Genomic DNA, 27,667 nt, shown 5'->3' on the forward strand with positions numbered 1-27,667 from the left:
CGAGCCCCATGCCCGGCTTGTCCTTGGGGGACGGCTCGCCGGGCGGCTCCTTGTCAGAGGGTGGGTGGGGCCTGCGAGGGGAGACCCCGCCCCTCTGCTTGGACGGGGAAAGACCATCCGTCTCGCCCACCTGCCCCGCAGGGAGGGGCTCGAAGCCTGGCTGCGGTTCTAGCCCGTCCCCGTGCGAGGCGGACTTCCTGGCTGGGGGGGGCCGCGGCTTGGCCCTGCCCTCTGCCACGGGCTGAAACCTCTGACCGACTTCCTGTGCGTGGGGGTGCTGGGGGAGGAGCTGGGGGTCGGCCCCGCCCATCAGCACCTCCCCCTCGCTCATCTGCGCTCTCCTGAAGCCCCAGCGCTGCCGGTCGTAGCTCTTGCGTTCCTTGGCCAGGAGCGTCTGGAGGTAGATCATTCGGAAACGCTCTTTGTTCACCTCCATCTCCAGCCTCCGAATGGACGCCTTGCACTTCTCCAGCTCCTGCTCGATGCCTCCCACGGACCTCAGCTCCATCTTCGGAGGTTCAGACTCGGGAAACTGAGCCTTCCAGGCCTCGATGAAACCCACAGGCTCCACCATTGTGGACATTAATTGCACTCGCGCTAACGGATCTCGAGTATAAACGGACAGCACGCCGTTTCCGAGAGGATCGGATCAAACAGAACTGAGTCCGCAAAGCGTAAAAACCCAAAAGTAAGAATTCATAATAAAGAGGTGGGATCGCGTGCTCGATACTTCAGTTCAAGGTTCTCCAGGGATTGTCCTTTAGAGGTCTGAACCTACCTTCTCAAATTGTTCTCGCTGTGTTTTTGCACAAACAAAAAGACCATCGGCGGGTATATCGGACGGAGACAAGGAGAAACCTCGCGTTATCCGACCTTGCATCATTCCGACAAGACCACTTGCGGAGCATCACGCGCACACATCACCAACACAATGACAGCGTCGATACCCCCAGCGCGCGCACAATGAAAACACACACACACGCACACGTCTGGTGCGTCGGGCAGCATCAACCTGCGCTTCACACCTCCTGCACGCGCGGCACCTACACCCCCGTCGTCCCGCGTCCGTGCACGATGCCACATCGTCCTCCCGTCATCATCATCATCATCATCTTCAAACCCCTTTTGTGCTGACGAATAATGTGATAAAAAGGCTCTGGAGGGCGGCAGAATGACGTATCCACAGAACAGGGACTTTAAATCTCGTCGTTTCCCCCACAAACAGTGTTGTGTGAACATCCATTGGCGTTATTGCTCCATTTTGCTGGTAATTGGTCGGAATGGTGGCGCCGCTGTGGCTGGTCTGTCGTGGTGCTCCCGTCTGAGGAGCCGTGAGGAGCCCACACAGGAAAGGGAGGGACTATTTACTATGATTGACACCACAGCACTCCGCCTCCACTCAGAACACTAGATATGTAGTATTTTACATGATGCAGCCTTTACTGTAAGTGTAAATCTCAACTAAATGCCGGTAAAGTTTCGTTTTAAGCAGAAACCACACTGAGGAAACTAACCACCGTAATGAAGAATTTGATTATAAGATACTGAGGGAGAGCTGAAGAATAGCTGATATAAAGGATGAGTAATTAAAGTTGACTATGAATGCGTGTATTTACTTTCTTACATTAACTATAGATTTATGTAGAATAACGCACAGATATGTCGTTGAAATACCGTGTCTAAAGTCGGGATAAATTCAAGAACCGAACGATTGGGTGTTTGTTTCGACTCTGTCGCCCCCAAGTGTCGAGGTGTCGACACTACAGAGTTTAGGACTCATTCACATATTTTTTTAAATGACAAACGATCTGAGAAAACTCAGATCGTTTTAAAGAGAATCAGTAGGAGGTCATTAAATACTTGGACCTCCTACTTAAAAAAGTCAATCAGTCCAAAGTGATCGAATTACATCCACTTAAGTTCAGTTAAAAATGAACTACATAAATCCGAGTGGGCTCTGGACTAGAAGACAACATTTAAAACTGGATTTTGTGTCAGTAAAATCAAACTGGTGAGTTTATTTGCAAAATGATGTTCATCATGTCATACCATTGAGCAGGAATGTACACAGCAAATACTATATAAATATAGATCAAATTGCTTGGCTACTTACAACTGAAGCATGCATTTTACTATATATTATACATATATATTTATATATACTGTATATAAAACTATGACATTTTACACAGTAAAAAAAACTCTTGTTGCAAGTCAGCATTATATAATGGTAGAACATTTGTTTCCCATGCAAAGTAGAGACCATGGACACAGGGCACCTGAGCTGGACTCTGTACGCATATTTACACACGTGTTCACACCAATTAGCAGAGTCATTAGCCTCTAGAGCGCCACCAGCAGTCCAATATCCATTCAGTGTCCAAAACCACACCAACTAAGTCCTAATACAAACAAACAAAAAAAAAACCCCAAACAAAGAACCCTATTCGACCCATCAGTGCAATGACTGCTGTATGGTCCGCCTGTTGATTATGTACAGTATGACATGGGGAATGAAATGCCTGTGGAAACACATGCACAAGACGGCAGATTACACAAAGCAAGCTGAAGAGACGGGGACATCTAAGAGCCGAGCTATAGAGGGAAACACAGAGAGAGACAGACACAGGCAGAGAATGAAGGGAGACCAGGAAGTAGGTTGTCTGAGCACAAGCCATGCACGCTTACAGAAAATGTCAGAAGTCTTGCAAATATACTCCTGTGTGGAATATGCTTCCGTCGGTGAACAAACCACACGTGTGTCTAAGAAAGGAGAGGTGAGTTTTCCTCCACTGGTGGAGCTTAGCTTACGCGGACAAATCTGGGGTCGATTTGGAATGCAGTGCACCATTACGCAGCTTTAATGCGGCCCTCACAGTGTACAGACCGAGCATCTGACCAAGGAGCTCTGCCTGGCAACAGGGAACATTTAGGAAACATTATCTGTAATGTAACCATAGGAATCGATTTTTGAAGAGCTCTGGTGACCACTGACTTCAGAAATCAATCCAATCCATCTAATCGAAAAGTATTGACAGAACGAAGAGTCTTGTTCATGTAGGCATCTGGTCATCTTGTTAATATAAAACATACATTGGGACAGGAAGAGGAATTCAACAACCTCTGAAAAGGTGGGCACATTCCAAACAAATGCCAAACACACATCAAAGTCATCACTATTCTACATTTTATTGGGTTTATTCACTCAGAAACCCTGAGATGTTCCCTGATTTGCATAACACCCACAACACAAGACCGAAGACGCAGGAGGTCAGTGGAAGCATTAGCCATACTTACTGGGTTAGTGTGAAGCCCACAGAAGGCACAGGGGATGCACAGAATGGTTAGACATCCACCCTCACAGTGCTACCCGCACACACAGGTTCGTACCTTGTAGCATTTAAACCCAACGTCTCAGCTGCTCACCCATTAACTCATGTGCGCATGTTAAATTCCTGTGTACAAGCAGACTGGGTTCTGTACCTATCCCGATCCTCTTAAACACACACACACACACACACACACACACAATCAGCACTACCAGTCAAATGAAGACACACGCAATGTTTCAACGGTCCATGAGTGTATTTTTCATGAAGTAGAAAAAAAAGGGGGGGTGGGGGGGAAACATTTTGGTTTTGCATTGTAAAATTCATGTTTCTAAACGCAACACTTCATCCTATCATGTTAACCTCGTCTCCAAAGCCAGTCTACAGATGGTCTACGTTTACATCAGAGTCTCTACAACCTCAACCCAGCCTGCCTCAACAACTCCTAAATTAAGTTAATACAAGTCAATTATAAAATACAAAAGAAACATCATTAAAACAAACAGAAAAACCCCACGATGGGGACAGGATGATTGGAGTTCCTTTTCTACACATACCAGTAGGGGGCACACACACACCTCTACGTGACGCCGTCGTACATGGGCTGCGGATGAACTGTGTGAGGAGCTACTGGACTGAGGTAGCTGCACTGTGCAGAGTGCTGAAAAAAACTGGCTTTACTACTTAAAACACGTTACGGATTAAAACAAAAAGAAGGAGAAATAAAGTTTTAAAAAGAAAGAGCAAAATGAAGGTTATTGTACAAAGGAGAAACACACACAAGTCTTTAAATGAAAACCCCATGCACAATGCATGCAAGACATGGAACGTGCAGCTGCGATGTGGGTTGGGGGTGTGTGGTGGGGGGTGTGGTGTGTGTGGGGGGAAGGGGTGTGTTTGAGCAGGCGTGTCCTGTCCCTTCACTCCAGTGTAGCGTCCAAACTGGGGACCATCACACATGCGTGTAAACGGCTAGCGCCCACACCACCCGCACTACATTTAGGCAGCTGCAGGGGGCGCCCCGACTAGATGTACGTTTTGTTTCCATGGCTTAAAAAAAAAAGATTTTTGTGCGTTTAGACGGCTGAAACGCATACAGACGTGGTTCAGATGGTTACTGAGCACTTATATATGCATCAGATACGTGGGGGAGGAACAGAAACAGGATTTGAACGGCTGCCTAGACACAGCAGGGGTCACGTCTGGTCTCCCCCTCCGTGGGCGTGTCTGTACTCGATGTTCACCCGGAACTAATGACTGGTATAAAATAGTGTTCGATCTCTGTGTCTTATAACTTACTTCATGCACTCAAAAAAAAGTTAGTATTTGAACTGGTTTGAAAGGAAACCATGGGAATTAAGAAATATGACGCATCCCAATTATTTAAAAAAAGACAACAAAAAATATTGATCATTTTAAGACCAAATCAGCAGAAAATCCACAAATGTGGCAATAATAATGGTCACTAATACTTGAACCCTTCAACTATGTGGTCCCCTCCAAAGCCACTAGACATTTTTTTTTTTTCTAAAAAGAACATTGTTACATTTTTATATTATTGTTATGATCGTTTAACCCGATCCTTCTCGTGCACAGACACACATCTTACACACATATACATACACACGTTCTCTTTATCTACACACAGGGTGAAGGGGTGTTTGTGCTCATCAGTCAAGACCAAAACATTTCAGCCAAGTTAGTGTCGGTGCTGTAGATCCAGACCACCAGGGGGAGCGTGAGCGCTACGAAGGGCCAGGAGACGCCCTCAGTCCAGGTGCCGAGTGAGCAGGCCCTGCCCGCGGGCTTGTCCAGCTCTTTACCGGCCTCCATGTACTTGCGGGCCGCCAGCTTGAGCACCTCGTCCAGCAGGATGACGGGCAGGGAGATCTTCAGGACCATAAACCACTGGGTCATGTTGAGTGGGGTGATCTGAAAGATCATCTGTGGAGCAAAGAGAAAGAAACGTGCTTGTTGCAGCAAACCACGTCAATTACACCAGTGACTCCTGGGTAACTATAGACACCAATAGTTGGTAATCTTGGTAAAAACAAAATACCGGCCCATACATTAGCTCTAAAACACCATAACATTTGGCTACATGTATACAAGGTCACACTTCACAAGATTAAACAGCTGCTTTTATAACTCCCCCCCCCCCCCCCCCCCCCCCCGCATCCTTCCTGTAGCCTGTGTGAAGCATCAAGTCTTAGACCATCTCTTCATTTTCCTCTGAATCGAGATGAATTATTCTAGCTCACCACTGGCGTTCTCAGTACAGAACTAAGGCATCTTTCACATTAATTGCTCGGTTAACGTCTGCAAAATGGCTGGGAATTTTAAGTGTTCTTATTTTAAGGGTGTTTAAAAGCTCTGCCTACAAAGCCTACAAACACTCAACGATACTCGGCACTACCAAGATGGTGGCATCTGAGCTGCTGTAAACCAGCCGTTTCTCGTAGGCCTCTTTGAGCCGAAAAACTTTTTCAACGTCACGTCACCAAGCCGCACGATTGGTTGCAGAGCAGCGTCAATCAAACGAGCCCTTCCTGCCCATACAGGCGATCCTGAGCCTCACCGAAACAACACGTAGCCGCTGCACAAACATCGATCTCCTCAGCAGCACAAAACACTTTTTGCCGGGGCAGACAGATCCATCACGTATGCGCGTGTTAGCCCTCTACACTGCCCCCTGCTGTCTAGCAGGGAATCAGCGGCGGTGTCCTGCAAGCCCCTCCCCCAAGCCCCTCCCCCAAGCCCCTCCCCCAGCGATGCGTACCGGCAGGGGCTCCACGTAGAGGATGAGAAAGTGCAGGGACATGGAGAGGCAGATGGCTCCCAGCAGCCACACGTTCTCCCAGGGAGGCATACGGAGCAGGGACTGGTTCTCCGACACGCTGGAGAACAGCAGGGGGAGCAAAGATCATCATATCACAGATTCATTTTCATCATTTCATCACAGATTCCTGCTGCAGTGAGTGAAGTCACGGCCCAGATGTGGGTTGCTGAGTTTAGTATTACAGTTATTTAACTCTTCAGCTAATTCGAAAAGTTTTTTCCCCCCAGGGCAGATCGGAGCTGGGTAAATCTAGAGTGTGAGGCACTACGGCTCCTCCCACCTGAATCCTGACCCCTGAATTTTATTGGGATTAAGATTATCTCCATGTTTAAGAGGTACTTCCTGTACTGACCTGTTGAGAGCGTTGCACATCTCAATGGTGACCAGCACAGACAAAGCCATGGTCATGGGGTACGGAGACTCGAAGACCTCACACGGGACGCCCTTAAAATCAGGGTTCTCTGGGCCACACTGGAGGAAGTGGCTCTGGAGGAAGAAGAAGTGGATTATTGAAGCATTTAGATGCCAAGATGAAGGGCTGTGGGATAACCCCCCCCCATAGGTCTAGTCTGTGTGTGTGTGTGTGTGTGTGTGTGTGTGTGTGTGCTAATGAAGCAGCAGCAGGCCTAACCAGTTGATAGAAGGTGACGCGAGGTCCTCCTTCAGCAGCGATGAACCACCACGCTGCAGCGCCCACCGTGCCTGCTCCAACATAGCCTGCAGGAGAGAGTCAACCCGTCATTTACACACACACACACACACACACACACACACACACACACACACACAGAGCGTAGGTGACACTCACAGCCGATGGCCAGGTATCTGAAGAAGAGCCAGCCGGAGATGAGGGGCTCGCGGGCGTTGCGGGGCGGTTTGTTCATGATGTCCAGGTCGGGCGGGTTGAAGCCCAGGGCCGTGGCGGGCAGGCCGTCCGTCACCAGGTTCACCCAGAGCAGCTGCACGGGGATGAGAGCCTCGGGGAAGCCCAGGGCGGCCGTCAGGAAGATGCTGCAGTCACACACACACACACACACACACACACACACACACACACAGGAATGACTTCACACCACAGCACAGACGCTTTTAGAGCGCAATTGCAAGGAGCTGCAGTGGCTGTAGTGTCTTTACAGGTAGTCTCGTTACTCGTTAAGCAGGACTCAAAAAGGCCAGTCCGCCACGCAATTGGACACCAGTCATGACAACAAGCGGCCCTGGCCAATCAGCGTGCAGAAGGGAGACGTCCCGGCTCTTACCACACCACCTCGCCCGCGTTGGAGGAGATGAGGTATCTGATGAACTGCTTCATGTTGTTGTAGATGGCCCTCCCCTCCTCCACCGCTGCCACGATGGTGGAGAAGTTATCGTCGGCCAGCACCATCTCCGACGCCGTCTTGGCCACGGCGGTACCGGAGCCCATGGCGATACCGATCTCCGCCTTCTTCAGGGCGGGGGCGTCGTTCACGCCGTCGCCGGTCTGGAGAACGGAGAGGACGGGAAGGTTAAAGGGAACAGAGCATTGGCAGCTGGGTGCAGGTTTCATTTAGTTAACGGGTTCAGTGTCTGTTCTCCTTCATCTGCTCATTCCTGTGAAGACGTGAGCACGGACAAGGTGACGGACGGTCCAGAACCGGGGCGCCAGGAGCAGACAGCAGACGGCCACATCCAGCTCCCATTACAAGATGTAAGCAGACCTCAGTGAACTTGCCACTGCCATGTCCATGTAAGCAATCCTGGCTACGAATCACTTCACAGTCTCCTCAACCAATCACCAGGGAGAATATCATCGCCCGTTTTAAATATATATTACAATGTTTTGTGATAACTGTGTTCATGTGCTACGATCTAATTCATCTATGGTACTTTGCGACTGGTGGCCACAGCAGAAAGCCCCGCCCCCCCGTGAGTGGGATGAGTAGCAGGGTTACCATGGCGGTGATCTCATCGTAGGACTGCAGGTACTCCACGATCTTGGACTTGTGGGACGGCTCCACTCGGGCGAAGCAGCGGGCGCTGAGGACGGCCTCTCGCTGGGCGGTGGGGGTGAGGTCGTCGAACTCCCGGCCCGTGAAGGCCATGCGGGACACGTCCTCGTCCTCCCCGAACACCCCGATCCGACGGCAGATGGCCACGGCCGTGCCCTTGTTGTCGCCCGTAATCATGATCACGCGGATCCCCGCCAGACGACACAGTTTGATGGAGGCGGCCACCTCCGCCCGGGGCGGGTCCAGCATCCCCACGCAGCCCACAAACGTCAGGTCCGTCTGCGGGGGGGTGGGGCAGAGGGCGGGACCATTAGTCATTGGTGGCATCAGCCAGTAATTCACTTACATTCAGCTCAACTATTTACTGTGTTCATTCGCTCTGCCTGCCCACTTCTGAATCTTATAAGCTCTTCATTTATTTCGGATCATGGATTTAATTTCTGAGGACGCTGGTTTTCTGTTCTAGCTCTGCTGGCTACCTTCACTCCTCCAATATCCCTTACACACGTGTGGAAGAAATAAAAGTCTTGCTCAATAACCCATCAGAACAATTATCTGAATATGATATCAGAACACCAAACCATACAGAGGAAGCAAACCCCAAAAAGACACCTCATAGCACTGTATTCAAGGACTGAATTCTTAACTATTCGTAATTTGTTTACGCATTCAACGAACTAGCACTCCAGATTCTAGCTGATCATTTACTTGACTGAGTTTTGATTCTGATCTCCTAACGTGGTTAAGGTCCAGAGTCCTGCAGATGTCAGAGCGAGACCCTTCTGTGCCTCGTCTAAGGTTCTGACCTCATACTCCACGAAGCGCGACGAATCTTCCAGCACCAGGTGCTGCCTGCCGATTGGATTGTCCCGCGTGGCCAGAGCCAAACACCGCAGTGTGTCCCGCCCAGTCCCGTACTCGCGGATGACAGACAAGAGCTTCTCCTTGATGCCTGCAGTCAGCGGGACCTTAGTGCCGCCCACACGAACGTGTGTGCACCTGTCAATCACCCCCTCTGGAGCACCCTGTTCAAATGAACACGAACACGATCACACACACACACACACACACACACACACACACACACACAGAAGAATAATTAAATTCCCACCTTTTGACCCGTTTCCAAACACACCACAACCTCAAAAACGATTTGAGCTACAACAGACCAGTGGGTCTGTCCAGACAGGCCTCAAAAGCACATTTAGCATATTTGTTGCATACTCAACACACCTCATCAAGCATTTCTGGACTGGTTGTAAAACGAAGCCCTAATAGGACGGTTTCATTCATAAAACCACCCATAAAAAAACTATGGCTACCTTGACGAACATCTTGCCCACGGAGGATCGGGCCTTGTTGGGGGTGCAGTACACGGACATGGACTTCCTGTCCCGTGAGAACTCCAGCGTGAAGTCCTTCTTCATCAGCTGTTTGATGACCTGAGTCAAGGACACACACAGGAAGGTGCTGATCAGAGGACACACTGCCTGTCCCAGCTGGCAGCCACATGCACATGCTGTGGACAATGCAACCAAAATAATAAGCCCAGCCTCCCTCAGGGTGAGTGGGCGTGGCCAGACACAGACAGACAAACACACAGACAGACAGACAGACAGACAGACACACTAGAGCAGATCTGGAAACAGCAGACTTACAGAGTTGCAGGCACTGGCGCGTTCTATCTTGGAGAGACCTTTGAGATCAGTGTCGAAAACATTCATCTTCTCCACGAGACACACAAGAGCCGTCTCCGTGGCCTCTCCAACCTTCTCATACACTCCTTTGACCTACAGACAGACAGACAACGGCTCATCAGGTGAGCTGCTTCACGGGCACTTAATCGTGGATGTAAAATGAATCAATTAAACGCGGGTGTGATCCATTTAGTCCTCAGACCTCGTTATAGTCCAAAGAAGAGTCATTGCAAAGAGCACAGATCGTAGCCATCTCAACCAGGGCTTCATACTTGGAGCACTGGACAGGTTTGCCATCCTGAAACCTGAGGGAAACATCCTGAGTTAGTCCTGACCTCAGCAAGGCCACTAGACATCGGAGTGCTTTAAAGTGTGTGTGTGCGTATTCACGCGGTGTACGGGGGACTCACACTTCTCCTTCAGGGGCGTACGTCGAGCCAGTGATGGTGAACTGCCTGAGTGAGCAGCTGTCTCCCTTCACCTGGTCCACGATGAACATCTGAGAGACACACACACAAATCCCACACATAAAACCTCCAGCAGGTGGCACACTCCACATGGAGATGATGACAGCGGCTCTAGGAGCTGCAGATACCTGGCCTGGGAAGGCAAAGTATAAATACTGCAGGAAATTTATTTAGGGGTCATCCAAGGGTCACTATGCACCCAAGGAACCAAAAACGGCAAAAATGGGCTGATGGTTGAGTGGACAGTGGGATTTTCACCACTGACAAAAAGCAGAGCAGCTCCAGGACGCAGAGCGCAGAGACGGGGGAGTCCAGACGGACGCGAGGACTGGGCCCAGCTGCGTGTCTTCTGGGCTGGGGTGAGCAGCACCAGACTCTCTGCACATCTAGAGTGGGACGATAAGCACCACTGTCCAAATAAGACCCAGAGCCTGATGCAGGGGTGCCCGAGGTCCGGAAGAACGCCACGCCGACACCAGACACGCCACAGGCAACAGCAGATCGCGATTCAAAAGACAAAATATGCCCAAATAAAGAAAAAAAAAATTTAAGCAGCCATTTTAGTGAACATTTTCAATATAACAGCCCGACCGATAATTAATGCCCTGTTACAAGACTTCCATTTCTAAATAATTAGATGTGACGCTAGATGTGAAGCATGTAATGTCAAATAAGGAGGTCATAATGCTGCTCGGAGCCAGAGGTTTACGACCTGCTTCAGCACGTCGGCACGATGACCACACACGTGGAAAAACGACTGGCGTGGGGCACACGTGTCTGTCTCTGATCCTCAACAGTCGATGTTGGCCACACACGTGTGCACATGCACGGCCAACATCCACAGCTGAGGATCAGAGAGAGATACTGAACACAAGGTCAGTTATGCAACACTACCGCAAGTAAGTGACTACTGCATACTGATCAGCAGTTCCCAGTGGAGCTGCACTGGTGGAGGGAGGGATGGAGAGATAGAGGGATGGAGAGATAGAGGGGAGGCTGGAGGAAAGTAATTAGTAGAAAGAGAAAGAAAGCAAGGAAGAGGGAGGAAGACTCAAACAAAGAGAGCGAGTGAAAGGAATACAGAGAGGGAGAAGGAGAAAAACCATATCTAAGAGTCTAAGAGGGGCCAAACACATGACAGGAGGCATGAAAGCCGCTGCACATCTCCTGGAGCTCGAGGTGGGGGGAGAGTAAACATGGAGGGGGGGGGGATCCTTCAAAACAAGTGCTGCTGAAGAAAAACACTCTGAGGCGTCTGACAGGCCAGTACGGTAGCCAAAGGCGCCGTTACATCAGAAATGTAAACAGGTGAAATAAGCTTCCATAGTCAACAAAAACATGCATCGTGTTAGACACCGACAACGATACAAAACAAAAAGGGCGTGGCCTCCTCACCCTGCACACGGACATCTGGTTGGTGGTGAGCGTGCCCGTCTTGTCGGAGCAGATGACAGAGGTGCAGCCCAGCGTCTCCACGGAGGGCAGCGAGCGCACGATGGCGTTCTTCTTGGCCATGCGGCGCGTGCCCAGCGCCAGGCAGGTGGTGATGACGGCGGGCAGGCCCTCGGGGATGGCGGCCACGGCCAGCGCCACCGCGATCTTGAAGTAGTAGATGGCGCCGCGGATCCAGGAGCCGCCGTGGACGGGGTCGTTGAAGTGGCCGATGTTGATGATCCACACGGCGATGCAGATGAGCGAGATGACCTTGGAGAGCTGCTCGCCGAACTCGTCCAGCTTCTGCTGCAGCGGCGTGCGCTCCTGCTCCGTGGACGCCATCTCGTCTCGGATCTTGCCGATCTCCGTGTTCACGCCCGTGGCCACCACCACGCCCACCGCCTTGCCCGCCGCGATGTTGGTGCCCTTCACGTGGCGAGGGAGAGATCGGCCACCGATTAACTCAACACACCGTGACCGTTAACGCTCAGAAGATCTGAATCACGCGCGAGAGTGTCTCAACATTTTATTCGAGGTGCCACGCTTTGGGCCCGAAGATCTTTACCTCTTCAGAGAACCAGAGCAATCATCTGCCAAATACCGTGGGGTTTTACAAGCGGGAATGTTTATACTTCTAATTCAACAGCAGTTCCTTAAATACAAACTGCAACAACACAAGTGTGGGAGAGAGAGCCGGTACAGGGAACCAGACCCTCCCCACACCAGTGGAGCGGAGCAAGTTCACACTTACAGAGAACAGCATGTTCTTCTTGTCTTGGTTGACGGCACGCGGGTCAGGGACCGGGTCCGTGTGCTTGATGACGGACACCGACTCACCTGCAGAGGAGCAGACGGCGTGGGTGGAGAGTTAGAGGAACCGTGTATGTGCACATCGCTGTCTGTGCTCAGTCTGGCTCAGGCCACAACACACACACACACACACACACACACACACACACACACACACACACACACACACACACACACACACACACACAACTCTACTCAGCATCAGTGCTTACTCAAGAGAGAGACGACCAGGGAAATCCTGATGAACTGAACTCGTGGCAAAACACTACCCCAACCCCAGAACAACAAGAAACGTTTTCACCTCAATGCCGGTTGGCTGCAGATTTTCGTGATGTTCTGACCCTGTTCTAGAGTTAGCAGCGCTTGCTCCTGGAGGCCCGGCTGCCGGGTTCGGTGCACAGCCGAGTGTGTGAACTGCACCAGGAAGCGTCAAACCAAGCTGCAAGCGACTGCTTTCAGTCTACACAACTATGCTCAGCATCACGGAAGCTCCCCATTAGCCTTAAGATTCACGGTTTTGACCGTGACTGTTTGATCACTGTTTAGACATTTACAGCACCTAAAACATTGTGGCAGTCATCACCAGACATCTCCAGACTCTAAAAACCTCAAGATTTGCTGGTTACGCCTCATCTCACAGAGAGAGGATTCAGTATTGGCGAACCTCCATACCAGAGACCTGCACTACTTCACAGAAACATCTTGAACAGGCAAACCAAGAGAGCCAACAAAGATAACGTGTAACCGCACATGACTGATCCGAGGTCAGTTCTGCAATACAACAGAAAACGGCCAGTAGTGGAGAAACTAAAACTCACTCTGACTGGAGGCTTAAGCAGTCCGTTACCAAATAAGGAAGGAAAGTGAGACGTGAGCCCTACAGTAAAACCCCCCATGCCCCCCACTGCTCTACCAGGCCTGAGGTGTCTCTTGATTGCATTATGGTAAAACATTTGTCCTTGCATTCCTCCCACCCTCTTGCTTTTTGCTATTTTTTAAATTTATGTGTTTTTTTATATATAAATATAACAAAGGAACTAGTCTAACAGCATCAGATTAAACAGGCACTTCTGTTATTACAGACTTTACCATCAGTGCTCTGGTTGCAGTAGCAATACATTGCCAGCACTTCATTTTTACACACACACACACACACACACACACACACACACACACACACACACACACACACACACACACACACACACACACACACACACACACACACACACACACACACACACACACACACACACACACACACACACAGGAGGTTTGCACTAATGGCCTCACCTGTCAGAATGGACTGGTCCACTCTCAGCGTGGTGGATTTGATGGAGGTCAGGCGTATGTCGGCAGGAACCTTGTCACCCACTAGAGGAAACAGAGGGTGATGTCAGTGATGAGCAGGGCGTGTGCGGAGGAAAGGGGCTCGGTGCAGCACTGCAAACACACATCACTCCCTGCAACGCACACTCCCCACATACACAACGCCATCGTGTCTTGCTTGTTGCGAGTTGTTGGCCTGCTAGTTTGTTATGGCAGTGGGGTAGAAGCATGCATCAAATAAAAAAAACATACAATAATTCATTACAGCTAGGGCAGATCAGGAAAGTCGTGATCTGCATAAACGTGGCCAGACCAAACCCGACTGAGATCAGGTCTCATGTCTTCAAGAAGAAACAGAAAGCATCTGATGCATCAGATTCACTAATCAGGCCTTGCCAAAAATAAAAGAAATGAGATAATATCAAGAGCTTTAAAAACGTTCCAGTGCTCTCTACAGATGATATAAATAGAATCCACATCATTCTTTCCACCAACAGGAGGTTTTTAGTAAATGCTCTGGGGGTTTGGGGGGAAATGTAAACATCTAATTCTTTCCCAAACAAATCTTTGATTGAATGAGGAAACAGATACATGACTCCTCAAAACCCCGACATTTATTAGCCACACGGGGAAGAGTTCACTTGAACGGCCCACTTTAAGCACGTAAACTCTGCGTTTATGTGGAAGATGCGCTCACCAGCACGGCTCCACGCCGCACATCTCCTCATGTTCCCTCACAGGGCCCGCCAGTCGTCCACACACACTAGAGCAACAAACGCATCTCCTTCCCTGGATCACGTTTTACAGCCGTATAAATCCACCCATAGGTCCCGGTGCCCCTTTGACGCCATTACGGCGTCCCGAGTCCAAAAATGGCAGAACTATTTTGATATAGTCCATGGTGTACAGATGGGCTTACAGCACATCAGCCTCTTGCACTGCTATGGCAAGGGGGGGGGCAGAGAATGCAGCTTGCCCGGACGAGCCTCACGGTGCTTTTATCTGAACAAACAGCTTCCACTTGAACCACGGCCTAAGCCTACATGGAACTGTGATCCGCGATTGACATCCTCCCACGTCTTCAGTGTGTTGATGAAAACCAACACACATTGGGGGGGGGGGGGGGGGGACACGACAAGCACACACCTGTCATTATGAGTGACATATTAGCATGCAGCGTTTTCCTAGTCAAAGCACAGTGGGCAGAATGTAATCACACGTTCCCTCCCTGCTGGCCCTCAGATGGGCGCTCCGTTTAGCTCCAAGACTGATGCAGATATCACATCTTCCTGATCCCGGTTATAAAAATACCCCCCCCCCCCCTTTTTTACAACGCCCTAAACCAAACGAATCAATGTGGAACGTGTTTTCAATATATAGCTCAAGTTAAAAAAAGCTGGACGGTAAGGTCACCTACTTTAAGCAATCAGGGAAAACACAGTCCTATAAGAATAAGTCTCCTTGACAAAGTGCTTATGAGAGATTAGTTTTTACTTAAACGAAAGGCGAGATACGAGTTTCTCAGCAGCGTCGCAGCCGGACTGATTCTAAAAGGTTACGGAGCATCCTGTCCGTTTTATGCTAATTTAAGCACTTCCCTTTTGGGAACTCGCTTTTATCGGTCTGGACTCTGCCAGACGCATCACTTGAAATGTGATGCCCCCCGAATCATCTTAGAGGAGTAAGGTTAAAAGATATTAGCGTGGTGCAGGAATGTCAGAGCGTGGTCATACTTGGTAGCTTTGGCTCCGTTAAAGAGAGTCCTGGTGGGTCTGCTCCACTACAACACTTCATTACAACAGGGGAGAACATGAGCAGATCGGTCTCACAGTCCAGAGAGATTCTGGAGCAGTTCTTTCTGACATATGAACACAGGACGAATGGAACCAAACACAGGGTGAGGAGACGAGATGAGACTTGTGTTCAAAACACGCTTTACCTCCATGTTTTCTCAGCACTTCAAGAGCATTTTTCTAGTTTGGTTGGCAAGATCATAGTTATTGTTGCAAAAAATACATCATAAAAACTGTACCATGTTTTCACATCCTTCTGTTTGATGTAAATACATCAGTGCGCACAAGTAAACCACAGCGAGCACAACAGGCCATGTGAGTCACCTAATGCTTACGTCTACTGGGTGGTGCAGCTTACACTGAAGTGGACTCCTCTGATGTTGGGTGATTTTATAGCTTTGGCCATACCTGACTGTACTCGTTAGTACTTACTAGGTTTTTAGGGAATGTTTATTTAAATTCCACTGTTTAACCAGAGAAACGCAAGTTTAACTTCTCCTGTATCCCATTTGCTTCTGCTCTCTGAGTCAAGAACGTAGAACATGCCAGAACAATCGAGAGAGGCTCCAAGTTTAATGAAACCGAATATAAAACTGCACTACCGAGAACAGACAGGCAGCGCAACATGATCGAGAACACAAAGAAGACTTTTAAAGAGACAATGTTAACCCACAGGTGGCAAACGGCTAGCTGACACTTAATATGATTGGTCGGTGCAAATGTTTCAAACGATAGGTCAAAAAAAAGACCTATTTGCGGTCTTTATTAAACGTTTAAATGGTTTATTTACACAAATAATTGCATCTGTTTTTACTGCGTGTTCATATTGTAATGACCAGGAATATAGAGTTTATCCATCAGGGCCATTTAGTAAACACATTTGAGCTAGGAAACGACCAACCCGTTCTGGATAAGAACCAGGGCGAACTAATGCCACGGTCAGGAGACTGAACTATAATCCAGCCAATCGCAGCCCAGGACATACAGCCATACTGACATTCCATCCAAGTGATGGAAGACAAATTAACCCTCACCCTGCCACACTGGTAGGTGTAGCTTCTACAAACACAGTGGCACAGGGAAGGACTTAGCATTGACCACCTTAAATCTACTAGAAATCAAGAGCTATTTGCCTTTAACAGAGTTGGAGTGCATAGTATACTAACACACACACACACACACACACACACACACACACACACGAGAGTAAAACCAAACTACAGGTTGAGTTTGGTGGTGAAGTAACGCACAACCACACAACATGAATGAGCGTTTCTCCTTTTCTGTTTTACACACCCACCTTCCTCACTTTGTTTCTGATGAAGTGTCAACCAGACCGCAGCACAGGAACCTTTTAAGACCATTAAAAGCCAGCTCTCTTCCAAGAGGAAGAGTCAAGTTAGAGAGGAAGAGGAGCCTCACGTCAGTCTCCAGGTCCGAGGCAGACGAGCTCACGCGTGGCACGTGTCCGTTTGAGCCCAGGACAGCCGCTGCGGGTTCAGGAGGAAACAGGCCTGTGAGGAGAGCCCAGAGCTCTGTAAACAAGCTCTTCTGCTCCTGGCCTACACGGAATCGCTGCCTACGAGCGCTTGTTATGCAATAACTCCAAAGAAGCAAATTCCAGTTTAGGAGGAAGAAACCTTTGACATTGGCAGAGTTTGATCTACTGACAAATTTTTTGACATTCAGTTTAGCCCCCCACCCTCCCCAGGTCAAACCCACCCTGCCTCTTTAAGAAGGCAAAAGAAACCAACCCTTACTGAACAAAAACAGTTTTCGTTGGAGTTCTGCTACGCTCTGGTGGTGAACGTCCCCCGTGTGGAGTCTGGGGCAGCAGGGGGCAGCTCTTCCAAAACTCTCAGCTCGTTCTTTCTGGCTTGCTTGAAGAGCTCCAGGGACAGGGATTACAGCAGGCCCAGCGAGGGACAAGCAGGAGGGGGAGATGGAGACAGAAACACACCCCCCCCCAACCCTCCAGGGCCTGCCACAGTGGGGAGAAGCCAACCACTGCCGTGGTTACCTGCCTGCTCAGACCCAACCTGTTCCATGCTGCATGGCCTTCCTCTGGCTTGTGGTGGTCTCAGGTGTCCTTCATTGGACCATCACACACACACACACACCTCTAGACAGCTCCCAAGCATTACGCTAGTTGCTAGGGCTATGCAGGAACCATCTGAGAGCGGCTGACCTAACAGGAAAGTCCACAGGCAAGGTCATTAGAGGTCAAAGAAAGGTCACCGGGCACTTAGAGTATCGGCACAATCGAACGCTCGGTCACGAAGGCCAAATCCAGACGGGCAGAGCCCACCAGACTAATGAAGTAATGTGTGTGGGAGGGGCGCAGGGACACGTGTGTGTTCAAGTCTACGGGGTGAATAACGCAGCCAATCAAGAACAGGGCTGCTGGCCTCGCTCTGAGTGTGCTGCCGCAGTCAGCAGGTGATGAAGGTGGTGTCTAGGGTTACCTGCGTGCTCTCTGCCCTGTTCTAAGGTTGCCAGCCCTCGATGGACACAGCCGCCGTCCCCCCCGGGATAGTGGGACAGGAGGAGCACAGACACCTCAGGTCTCGAGAGGACATTACGTAGAATGGGAGACACTTTGCTGCAACTGTCCCCCCCACATGCATTACGACAGCATGAAGTTAGTGTGTTGTGTGTCCCCCCCCCTCGAAAAGCAGAGCAGCGTTACAGAGGATCAGGTGCACAGAGTAACAACCCCCCACCACCTGCAAGACAAGATACCTCACATAACAGCCATTCTACCAGACCAGCTGGTGAGTGAAGCTTGAGGAATTAGAGCGGAGGGCACCGGGGTTGCATTACACAGCGACAGAAACACAGCGCAGGAACCTCGGAGGCGGAGACGGACCTGCGGGAGGCGTGTGCCTGTCCCCTCGCTGAAGGCCCAGAATGCAATGCTACAGAACGATGTTTGGCAGCATGCGGGGTGTGTGTGTGTGTGTGTGTGCATAAACTACAAGAAGGAGAAGCTGATTTAAGATCCACTTTGGTCCTGAGAAATGCTCAAGTGAGCGCACACATGCAGAGATCCTTTAGACGGCTACTTAGCATTCCCCTCATGAGTCCCCCCCCCCTCCACGAGTCCCCCCCCCCTCCACGAGTCCCCCCCCCCCCTCCACGAATCCCCCCCCTCCAGTCAGTCATGTTCTGTTTCTGCTCTCCATCCAACAGCCTCCTGCACAACACTCAGTCTGCAGCAGCAGTTATTAAAGCCACGAGGGTCACCGCAGCCTTAGCCAGTCGACGCATGATGTTCAGTGATGTTTCCCCCTCCCAACTCTCCTTCCCAGCGAGAAGAAGGCATCCTCCCCTCGTCTCCCTCCGTTTTGTCCGGCGCAGGCAGCTACAAACAAGCCAGCCAGCCAGAAATTTGACGATCTTGAAAAGAAGGAGCGGATATTTCTGGCTGGAGGGGACTGCAGCCTTTGGCTGGTCTTCCACGTTCTTCCGGCCCACAAAGCCGCTCCAGCAGGACGGCATGCAGCCCGGCCCCTCCCCCGGCCCCTCCCCCAGCCCCTCCCCCGGAGGTCTCGGTGTTGCATGACCTCGCGAATGAGCACAGGGCTCCCGTAGCCTTGCACAACATTCACCTGGCTGCGATACGAGAAAGGATGAGTCATTAGACGGCGGTGTGTGTGTGTGTGTGTGGCACTGCTGTCGTGCTCTCCTCCACAGAAAGGCCTGTTCCAGCTCACGGTGACTAAGCAACATAGCGCCACCAAATTCGTATTACTCTAATTCCAGCAATCAGGACCTGGTGAGGGCTTCAGTCCTGCTGCTGCCCCTATAGAGTCAGGGAGCGTAAAGATGGCGCCGTGCCCAGACCCGGTTATAAGTCTGCTCACGGGTACTGCAGGATGGTTACCAACCGAGGACAGCGTCCCTGGAGACGGCCAAGAGAAGCGTTCCTCACGGGGTGGAGAGGAACATGCTCTCTCCTCTCTGTGAGCACCTGGCTGGGCTGGGACGTGCAGTCAGACCGTCTGGGCTCACATACGTGTACACGAGGCTCTCTACCCACCACAGGGGTAATCAGACATTATATTTGACTAAAGGGTTGTTGGGGTTTGGTGGTCTATTTTCTGCTATGAGCCACAGATGGGCTATGTTATTTCTTGTAATTATTATAAGAAAATGTGAAAAAAAACAAGTAATAAGAAATATATAATAAGTTACATAACTATTTCATTGCAAATAACTGGTATTGATATTTTCCCCCCTCCCAAGCATGGCACCAAATGGTCTCAAATGTGCCAAGAAATGATTGTCACTCTTGGGAAGCGGATTTGAGACCCTGGCCAGTTGAGAATGTATTCTGATGTGTTTACTCACAGCTGAACAAACAACACAGACTACAGCAGTGAGGAGACCTGTACGAATCTGAAGACTGCAGAGACCCAAGTGTCGATCGCAGCACAGAAGCGTTTGGGCCGAGTGACTGGTGAAGCGAGCCCCAGATAACCCAGAGCACGTCACACACACCGTGCCCAGAACACACGTCAGTAACGGGACTGAAATGAAGCGCTCCTTCAGCAGTTCCCATCATCCCGTGCGTGTCTAGCGATGCTATCCCGAGGAGCCGCAGAAGCGTGTGCAGCGGTGGGTCTTGGTGCCGCGTGGCACTAACGTTGCAGGTATGGGTGAGGTGTGGCACTGACGCAGGGCTCACATCAGTCCTGCTCTCTCCTGGGAAACGCTGCCGTTACCCAGAAGTCGCATGCACACGCCCTGTCTGCGCGATCCAGCAGTCAGGAACACAGGGAGGGCGACGTAAGACTAAACCTCAGGTAACCCAACACCTGTAGACAGACCATGTGGACGGTGCGGGCCAGCCATTGTCTCCTGTGAGAATACCGGTTAGCGCAATTCAGCGCAGCGGCTAGAGGTTCTGTACACAAGAGTCTAAAAGTAGATCTCTTACCAGCAACTTCCACAATGTCCCCGGGCACGATGTCGCGGGCTTTGATCCGCTGCACACTCTTCCTGTCCTGCCGGTACACCTTCCCCATCTCTGGCTCATACTCCTTCAGGGCCTCGATGGCGTTTTCTGCGTTTCTCTCCTGCGAGCACCAATGCAAGCAACAAGTGAATGAAAAATAGAACGCACCATTGCTGGATTACACATTACACATATAGGTTATACACAGTGCGGGTCCAAACCACTCTGTAGGCGTGGACATCCAGTCCAAATTCCAGGACTCATCTACAACAGAGCAGCGGGACGAATTTTATACGACCTTCCATGAAGTTCAAAGGCACATTTGATCATACCATCATGAAAAAAACCAACCGTACAGGAACCATCGTGGGAATTCATCTCCAAATCACCAAGGAGATCTCTCCTCTCTCATCCACCCTTCCCAAAACTAAACGTCACGTCTAGAGTGATCTTTTCACTGCTCTGAGATCAGTCTTCAGGGGGAGGCTGGCTGGTGGCAGCCCCCCATGGCTTGCCAGTGTTGTGTTTTTGGTTTTTTGCTCTTGCGGGAGTCTCCCATTGGCCACTCTGGCATGATGGGAACACCGAGCGTTTGTCTCAAGCCAACGCCGCCAGCTAGCTGCAGGGCGATCGAGAGGAACCGTCGTCCAAACTCCTCCAAGCACGTCGCTGTGATGAGCTCGGGCATTTTGAGCAGTGAGAAACAACCTTATCTCGACGGCTTCAACATACTTCTCCTGCCCTATTTATAAACGGATATCAAACATACGCTCGAGTAAAATAACCTAATGATGGTGGGAAATTGGTAAATCTAAACAATTCACCATACTCGTTATGCACATGTTCACAGACTTTTCTCATTACATATAAGCAAGCGTAATTCTAAGAAAATAACGGATGTTCAGAGAGTCATTCTTCATGTTCAGAGATCAGAGGCAGAGTCATTCTAGCCCACAAAGAAAAAAACTAAAGAACCCAGGAAATGAAATGCAAGACCCATTGATAAAGAAAAGCTAAACACGCTGAGCCCAACATAGACGGAAAGGCTATAATAAGCACAGGGTGCAGTTAGAGGTCTTGTTGCCTGCTAAATCAAAAGAGCATTACACTAAAGCATCAGGAGCGTTCCTGCTGTGGGAATGTCGTCTCGGGCATTATGCAGGACACATGGACGAAGAGCTGGAATACAAGGCGGGTCTGCAGATGCCTGTTTTCACATCAGGTTTAAAAGAGAAGGCTGGAGTGTAACTGCTGTTGTACTGTAGCAGGGAGCTGTGGTCTAGACCAACATCACAACAACCACGGCCAGCTAACAACAAAAAGAAGGAAGGAGTGATCAAGAAACACAAAACAAGCCCCTGGCTCCCGGCAGCACGGCTTTACGAGACACACCTGCACACCTCCCGTATGCCTGGGATGGTCGTTTTGCTGTTGGGGTTTTTCTTTTTTTTTTTAGAACGCAGAAGAAAGTTTGTCGGGGGTTATAATTCTAATCTCGGCGGCAGGTAATCACTCTAATAAAACCTTTCTAAGGAGCCCCTCTGAACATCCAGAGCGGAAGGGCAACAAGCAGCGTTCACCTTTGTCCCTCCGTGGCAGATCCCGGGCTGGCTGCTAAGAAACACCTATTTATTGCTTATAAGCCGAGGACACTTAACGGCTGCTCCCTGGACTAGCAGGAGGGAGGAGTCCCAAGACAAGAGCCAGGGCAGGATTACACCAGGGAGAAAAAGAAACGGCAGAAAGCACAGGGAAGACGACAATTAGCCTCCCAGACTTCCGCCCTTCTCAGTGAGCAGCCAATACCGCACCTCCAGGACTTTAACCTTTCCTGAGCAAAGGCCATGGGAATTACGTGTGTTTTTTTTTCCTTTTAGCCATATTAGGAAAACTTGGCTCGTGTGGGCAGGGCAGGGCAGGGCAGGGCAGGGCAGGGGGGACGTACACTGGGCCACGAGGACCAGAGCCACACTGCACTGGCTTCTCCTTTAAGGACTGGAGCTGGTAGCTCAGCAGGAGTGAAGCCTGGGGATTCTCAGGCCAATCTGGGTAATGAATGGTGCCTAGAATAAATCCACGGAGGAGAAACTGGGCCATGGGCTTCAGGGCCACTGGGAGGTGCTGGAGGAAAACAGGCTCTGTGCTGTACTGACAGCATCCGCTCAGAGAGCAGAGGCTCCTTTTGCCAAGCAGAACAGAGACCTCCACGTGCTTTACTTTCACCAGCAAGGCCAACTTCCTCAGGAAAGAGGAAGAAACTCTCAAAGCACATGAATCAGGGTAGAAACCCTCCATGAGAAGCATGAAGCACAACTCTCTGGTTCAGCAGGTAGAAGGCCGGGACCCACACAGCGAGCTGGGAGACGCAGCAAGTGCATGGGGTGAAAAGGGCTTCGAGCGACAGATGTCTAGAAAGCCCAACACAAACAAGGCCATATGCCTTCTGAAGAGGCTCCCTGCGGAGCACAAACACACAGGTGTGATGGTGGTGGTGGTGGTGGTGTGTTTCTTACCTGCCAGACCCCTACGATGGCGTTGGCTATGAGAATGAGCAATATTACGAACGGCTCCACAAAGGCTGTAATGGTCTCTTCGCCCTCTTCAAACCAAGCCAGCACCTAGAGAGGAGAAGAAACGTTTAACATTTAACATGCCAGTTGCGCAAGACCAGTACAACGTCAGAGTGCCACGTGGTGCTGGAGTGCTTTCAGAAGAGGAGCAGAGTGTGTGAGGGTAACGAGACGGCCCCTCGTGTCACACACACACACACACACACACACACACTGCACCAGGCACCGGCTCCTTCGGCGAGGAACGTGACCGTGGTCTCTGGGAGCCCGCTGTAAACTGGTTAATGAGGAGAGAACGACGCACGTCCGCCCTGCTGGCCTGGCACAGAAGAAGCGGGTGTCCTGCCTGGCCAGACGGCAGTCCAGACAGACACTGCTGCTGGAGCTCGTCATGCATGTCCCACAGGAGGACGGAGAGCTTGTCCAGAGACCAGGCTGTCTGGACCGCCGCAGTACAGCTGCAGGGACTCATTCAACGCTAATGTTGACAGCAGCTTCCAAAACAATTAGCTCAGCACAAGGCCGAATGATCAGGATGCGTTCAAGTGGATTCGGCCCGCCACAGAATCCACGTTAAAAGGTGCCTGCATTCACACAGCCCGAAACTTACACTTCATAGTTACTCAAGGAACTGCACAGTCATCTCACAATACAGGCAAAGAAACAGACAGACACATGATACGGTGTGATGCAGCAGGTTTCTGACGCTCCAAATATAGCTTCACCACCCAGAACCTGGTTTGGCCAAGAAAACGCCAACCATCCACTTGTGAGCACATAGAGCAGAGAGTGGACCATTACAGAGTTTAGGACATCTTCAGTAGATGTTACCTAGGATTAGATCATCACTGGTAGCCCTCTCCACAGCTCTGTGGACTGGGCTTTAGACACAAATCTTTAACCAACATTAACTGCAAACAACTCTGAAATTACACTGGTTTTGTGGTAACACACAAGGTTCTGCGTGTACAGAAATGATCTAGGTAACTCCACAAATGTGACACGTAGCTCTCCCTCACGTCTGCAGCCCACAACCCCATTTCAAAGTCCACAAAATAATGATAATGGGAAACGTTTTTAACTCAGGTTATTAAATATTGCTTCTAAACCCACGAAATGGCACTCTTGATAAATGGACATTCTTTTCCATGACAAGATCTATGACTGGGCCACCATCACCGGGTACTGAAGATTTAAGAAAAAGTTCTAAAGAAGAATGACAGACATGGCGTAAGCAGCAGTTATACGATACGCCAGTCGATGTACCACTGGGGCACCGGGTCCAAACGGCAGAGATGAGAAGAAAGTCGCAGTCAACTGCAGAGAGGACACAAAGTGCTGACTGAGTAACGCAGACTCCCTGAGGACAGCCAGGGGGGAAGGAACACCATGGGTGAGCAGGCGTGAGAGAGAGAGGCCGACCGTGTGTGTGTGTGTGACAGAGAGTGATTCAGAGTGACAGACTGAGTGTGCACATGAGGGTGATTCAGAGAGTGAGTGGAAGAGACAGAGAGTGATTCAGAGTGTTAGAGATACACACACAAACTGGGTGACATCCAGCGAGCAATCTACACATTCCAGGCTGTAATCACGCTACTGGCGACCCGGTGGATGGGGAAACATCATGGAAGTGACCGTCATGGCTGCAACTCTGTCTCCATCACAGGGCATTTCTAGTGCATAGACCACCTTGGTGTGTTCATTATGACAACCCCAGTGTTGTGATAACAAACATGGCAACCACAATGCAGCTATGAGACCCGAGAGTAAGACAGTGGGAAAACCAGACGGGGGGATCCTGATCGCTCACACACATTCACGCCATTCCAGACAGGGCTGGCATCCCAGGAACCTTTAAAATCATACCATGTATGTCAGTACAGCGGTGTCACCCGCACCTCATTTGCACTGCCGGAAACATCCGGTCCAATTGCCATCACCACTTCACATCTTAATGCCAACAGCTGTCCCACTGGAATCACACGTCCAGTGGTGCTACTCAGCCAAACACAGAAAAATATTTGCATACTAGTCAACATTACTGTTACACTATTTAAATGGCCTGTCAACAAATAATTACAACTATAAATTAATCCTTCAGAGAGCCTTCAGGGGACAGTTTACCAAACATTCATCTTGAAAAACCTGTGTATGCGTTTGATCTTATCAGAAGACCTAGGAAAACTGTTAAGAGTCCAAGAACTCCATCAAGCTAAAGAAACAGGGACTGACATGGAAGTCAATATGCATTCTAGGGCCAGAACACTGCATTATACTCTTTTTAAAACGAAAAAGCCACTGGAACATTTGCTATTACAGTATATCAACGTTTATGACCATACACCAGCTCATATCTAGCATTTCGAGTATAGTAAAACTAACTCTTGGGTGATGGCAAAAAACTTTGAGCCACTAACACTATAGCATGCATTTTCTACCATGAAACACAAACATTTTTTATTTCCCTTTTAAACTGATGTGTTACAAAAAACAATACTTACAAAAGATATGCATGCTGCTAGAAGCAGAATTCTGACCAAGAGGTCCTCGAACTGTTCAACAACCAGCTCCCACAGCGATTTCCCTACAGAACAAAGAATTTAAATGCATGACAATAGGATCTATTGCAACCAAACGGAATTCACTCGGATGTGCCATGTGAACAGTGAGTGAAGACACTGGATTACCTTCCTCCGCTGGTAATTCTGCGTGGCAGTGGAAGGTTCGTGGCAGGGAGAAAGAACAAGACAGTTAGTTGCGAGATTAAAACTTAGTTTCTTAAAAAGGAGCATGCCATTAGAGGGGAACATTTTGGCCATGTTGGCAATAAAAAAGGAAAAAAAACAGCTTACAAATAAAAACGAGCCTTTTCTGTCACAAAGCACTCATTATTTCAAACATCATTCGCCTCTTATTTCGTGCCGGCGAAACCACGTAAAAAAAAAGGGCTCGCGAGTGAAAAGGGCTCGCGAGTGAAGCGCACGAGGTCGACGACTGCAGTGACGTCAAGCACGGTCGTTTCATTTTTAACCGGGTGATGAAGTGTAAAAAAAAAGACCCCGTGTGGGTGAAAAACCGTGCCCGCAACGTACTAACGCGAACTAATGGATCCGTCTAGCTAACTCGGCTTAATCACACGGTGGTTTTCTCTGCTACACACACACACACACACACACACTCGAACACGCTAACCGATTAGCCAGCGTGCTAACCGGGGCGGTTAGATAGCCGCACGGCTAGCCGACCCGCTCACCGTTAGGTCCCCACGTCTCCCGCTGTCGCCTCACTTGGTCCAGGGCGAGCCCGGTGCTTTCGTTCACGCTGAAGTGGCCGTAGACCTCTTCCACCGTCTTCGTGTGAGCGTTCTCCATCGCGGACGGCGGCTGGAGGACAGTGTTAACCCCGCTCGACCCCCCACACACACACACACGGCGTCTTTAAAATCTCAGTCCAGTACTAGACCCTCTCGCACCAAAATAAGAGTCCCCCCCAAAATAAGAGTCCCACCAAAAAAAAAACCGGCCAAATAACTTAATATTCAACGGCGACTGTTCTTCACTGATAGTGAGCCTCAAGCCTTTTTTCCTTTCAGCGCGCTGTATAAACGCGTCTAAACCGGTGTGTCGGCTCGGTGTGTCTCCTCAGCTCGTTCCTCGGGCACCTAAAGCCGTCGGGTGACCACCACCACCATCAGCACCAACCGCCGTCGTCTCGAGCGGATTCGCACGCGCCGTTCTGTGTCCGCATGTGGAACGCGCTCATTGGCTGCGCGAGACTCCGGAAATCCCGCTTCTTTCCCGAGTTGCGCGTGCTCGTCGGGGGGGAGGGGGTCGGGATCAGCTGATGTGTCTCAAGCGTCTTGCTCGACGTCGGTGCCTCTCGTCGTTAAGTTATAGTAAAAAAAAAGAATAATAATTAAACAAATGTCGACATGTCGTATAACTCTTCACGATACGATAACGCTCAACGACACGGTTACCGGGAGATTGGTTAATGTAAAGATATATTCCAGTTATATACTTGTGTAGTTTTATCAAAAGGTGGCGGTAGCGTCTTGCGACATGGGTAAAATGGCAGCAGTACGGAGAATCACATTTTCAGCACATTTAGATAGACTGCTGTGAAAAAAAACCATCTCAAATGATATAAGGGAGGAGTATTTCCTCTTTATGTGCGGTTGGTTCATAGTGACCAAGTTCGTGGCTGCGCTCTCAGTAGTCCGAGTCCAACTTCGTTTTCTAGGATAATGTGGAGCGCTTTTGGACCAGATCGTGGCCTCCGTTGTGTTATAGTCTTTTAATTGGGATATTCCTTTTGAAAATTACATAACGTAAAACAACAAACTCTGGATGACTTGGATCACAACGGTTAAAACATCTGCATGAAGCCAAAAACACTGATACATTGCTAGAGAAGTCAGTCTAGGGGTTTATATTTTAAATATGTACAGA

At 49.8% G+C, this 27,667-nt stretch overlaps 2 protein-coding genes across 2 annotated transcripts in view; both read right to left on the reverse strand.

Moving 5' to 3' along the window:
• Positions 1-1,349, reverse strand: part of bcr (BCR activator of RhoGEF and GTPase) — a 68,220-nt gene extending 66,871 nt beyond the window's left edge. Inside the window, 1 exon segment of the mRNA XM_076988861.1 lies at positions 2-1,349. Within this exon segment, the coding sequence (XP_076844976.1) occupies positions 2-583 (582 nt within the window). The 5' untranslated portion in view covers positions 584-1,349.
• A 3,431-nt stretch (positions 1,350-4,780) lies between these two features.
• atp2a2b (ATPase sarcoplasmic/endoplasmic reticulum Ca2+ transporting 2b) lies at positions 4,781-27,019 on the reverse strand. Its single transcript, XM_076988863.1, has 20 exons — positions 26,470-27,019; positions 25,904-25,921; positions 25,718-25,800; positions 23,160-23,264; positions 20,629-20,767; positions 13,858-13,938; positions 12,506-12,591; positions 11,716-12,180; positions 10,264-10,352; positions 10,056-10,158; positions 9,815-9,946; positions 9,479-9,598; positions 8,963-9,181; positions 8,100-8,435; positions 7,428-7,648; positions 6,977-7,179; positions 6,800-6,885; positions 6,521-6,654; positions 6,109-6,226; positions 4,781-5,273 (listed from the first exon to the last, which is right to left on the reverse strand). The coding sequence occupies exons 1-20, from the start codon at positions 26,585-26,587 to the stop codon at positions 5,004-5,006; spliced, it is 3,126 nt and encodes a 1,041-aa protein (XP_076844978.1). The 5' UTR covers positions 26,588-27,019; the 3' UTR covers positions 4,781-5,003.
• Between the last annotated feature and the right edge of the window lie 648 nt (positions 27,020-27,667).

Source organism: Brachyhypopomus gauderio, unplaced genomic scaffold (genome assembly GCF_052324685.1).
Source record: "Brachyhypopomus gauderio isolate BG-103 unplaced genomic scaffold, BGAUD_0.2 sc64, whole genome shotgun sequence".
Taxonomy (NCBI): Eukaryota; Metazoa; Chordata; class Actinopteri; order Gymnotiformes; family Hypopomidae; genus Brachyhypopomus; species Brachyhypopomus gauderio.

What these genes read in the sequence shown, in the direction of transcription:
- atp2a2b (XM_076988863.1), bottom strand. Translation starts at nt 26,587, where the DNA reads ATGGAGAACGCTCACACGAAGACGGTGGAAGAGGTCTACGGCCACTTC. An exon ending in TGGGCAAGATGTTCGTCAAG is followed by an intron (nt 9,182 to 9,478) that starts GTAGCCATAGTT and finishes TCATTTGAACAG; the next exon opens with GGTGCTCCAGAGGGGGTGAT. An exon ending in CAGATACCTGGCCATCGGCT is followed by an intron (nt 6,886 to 6,976) that starts GTGAGTGTCACC and finishes TCTCTCCTGCAG; the next exon opens with GCTATGTTGGAGCAGGCACG.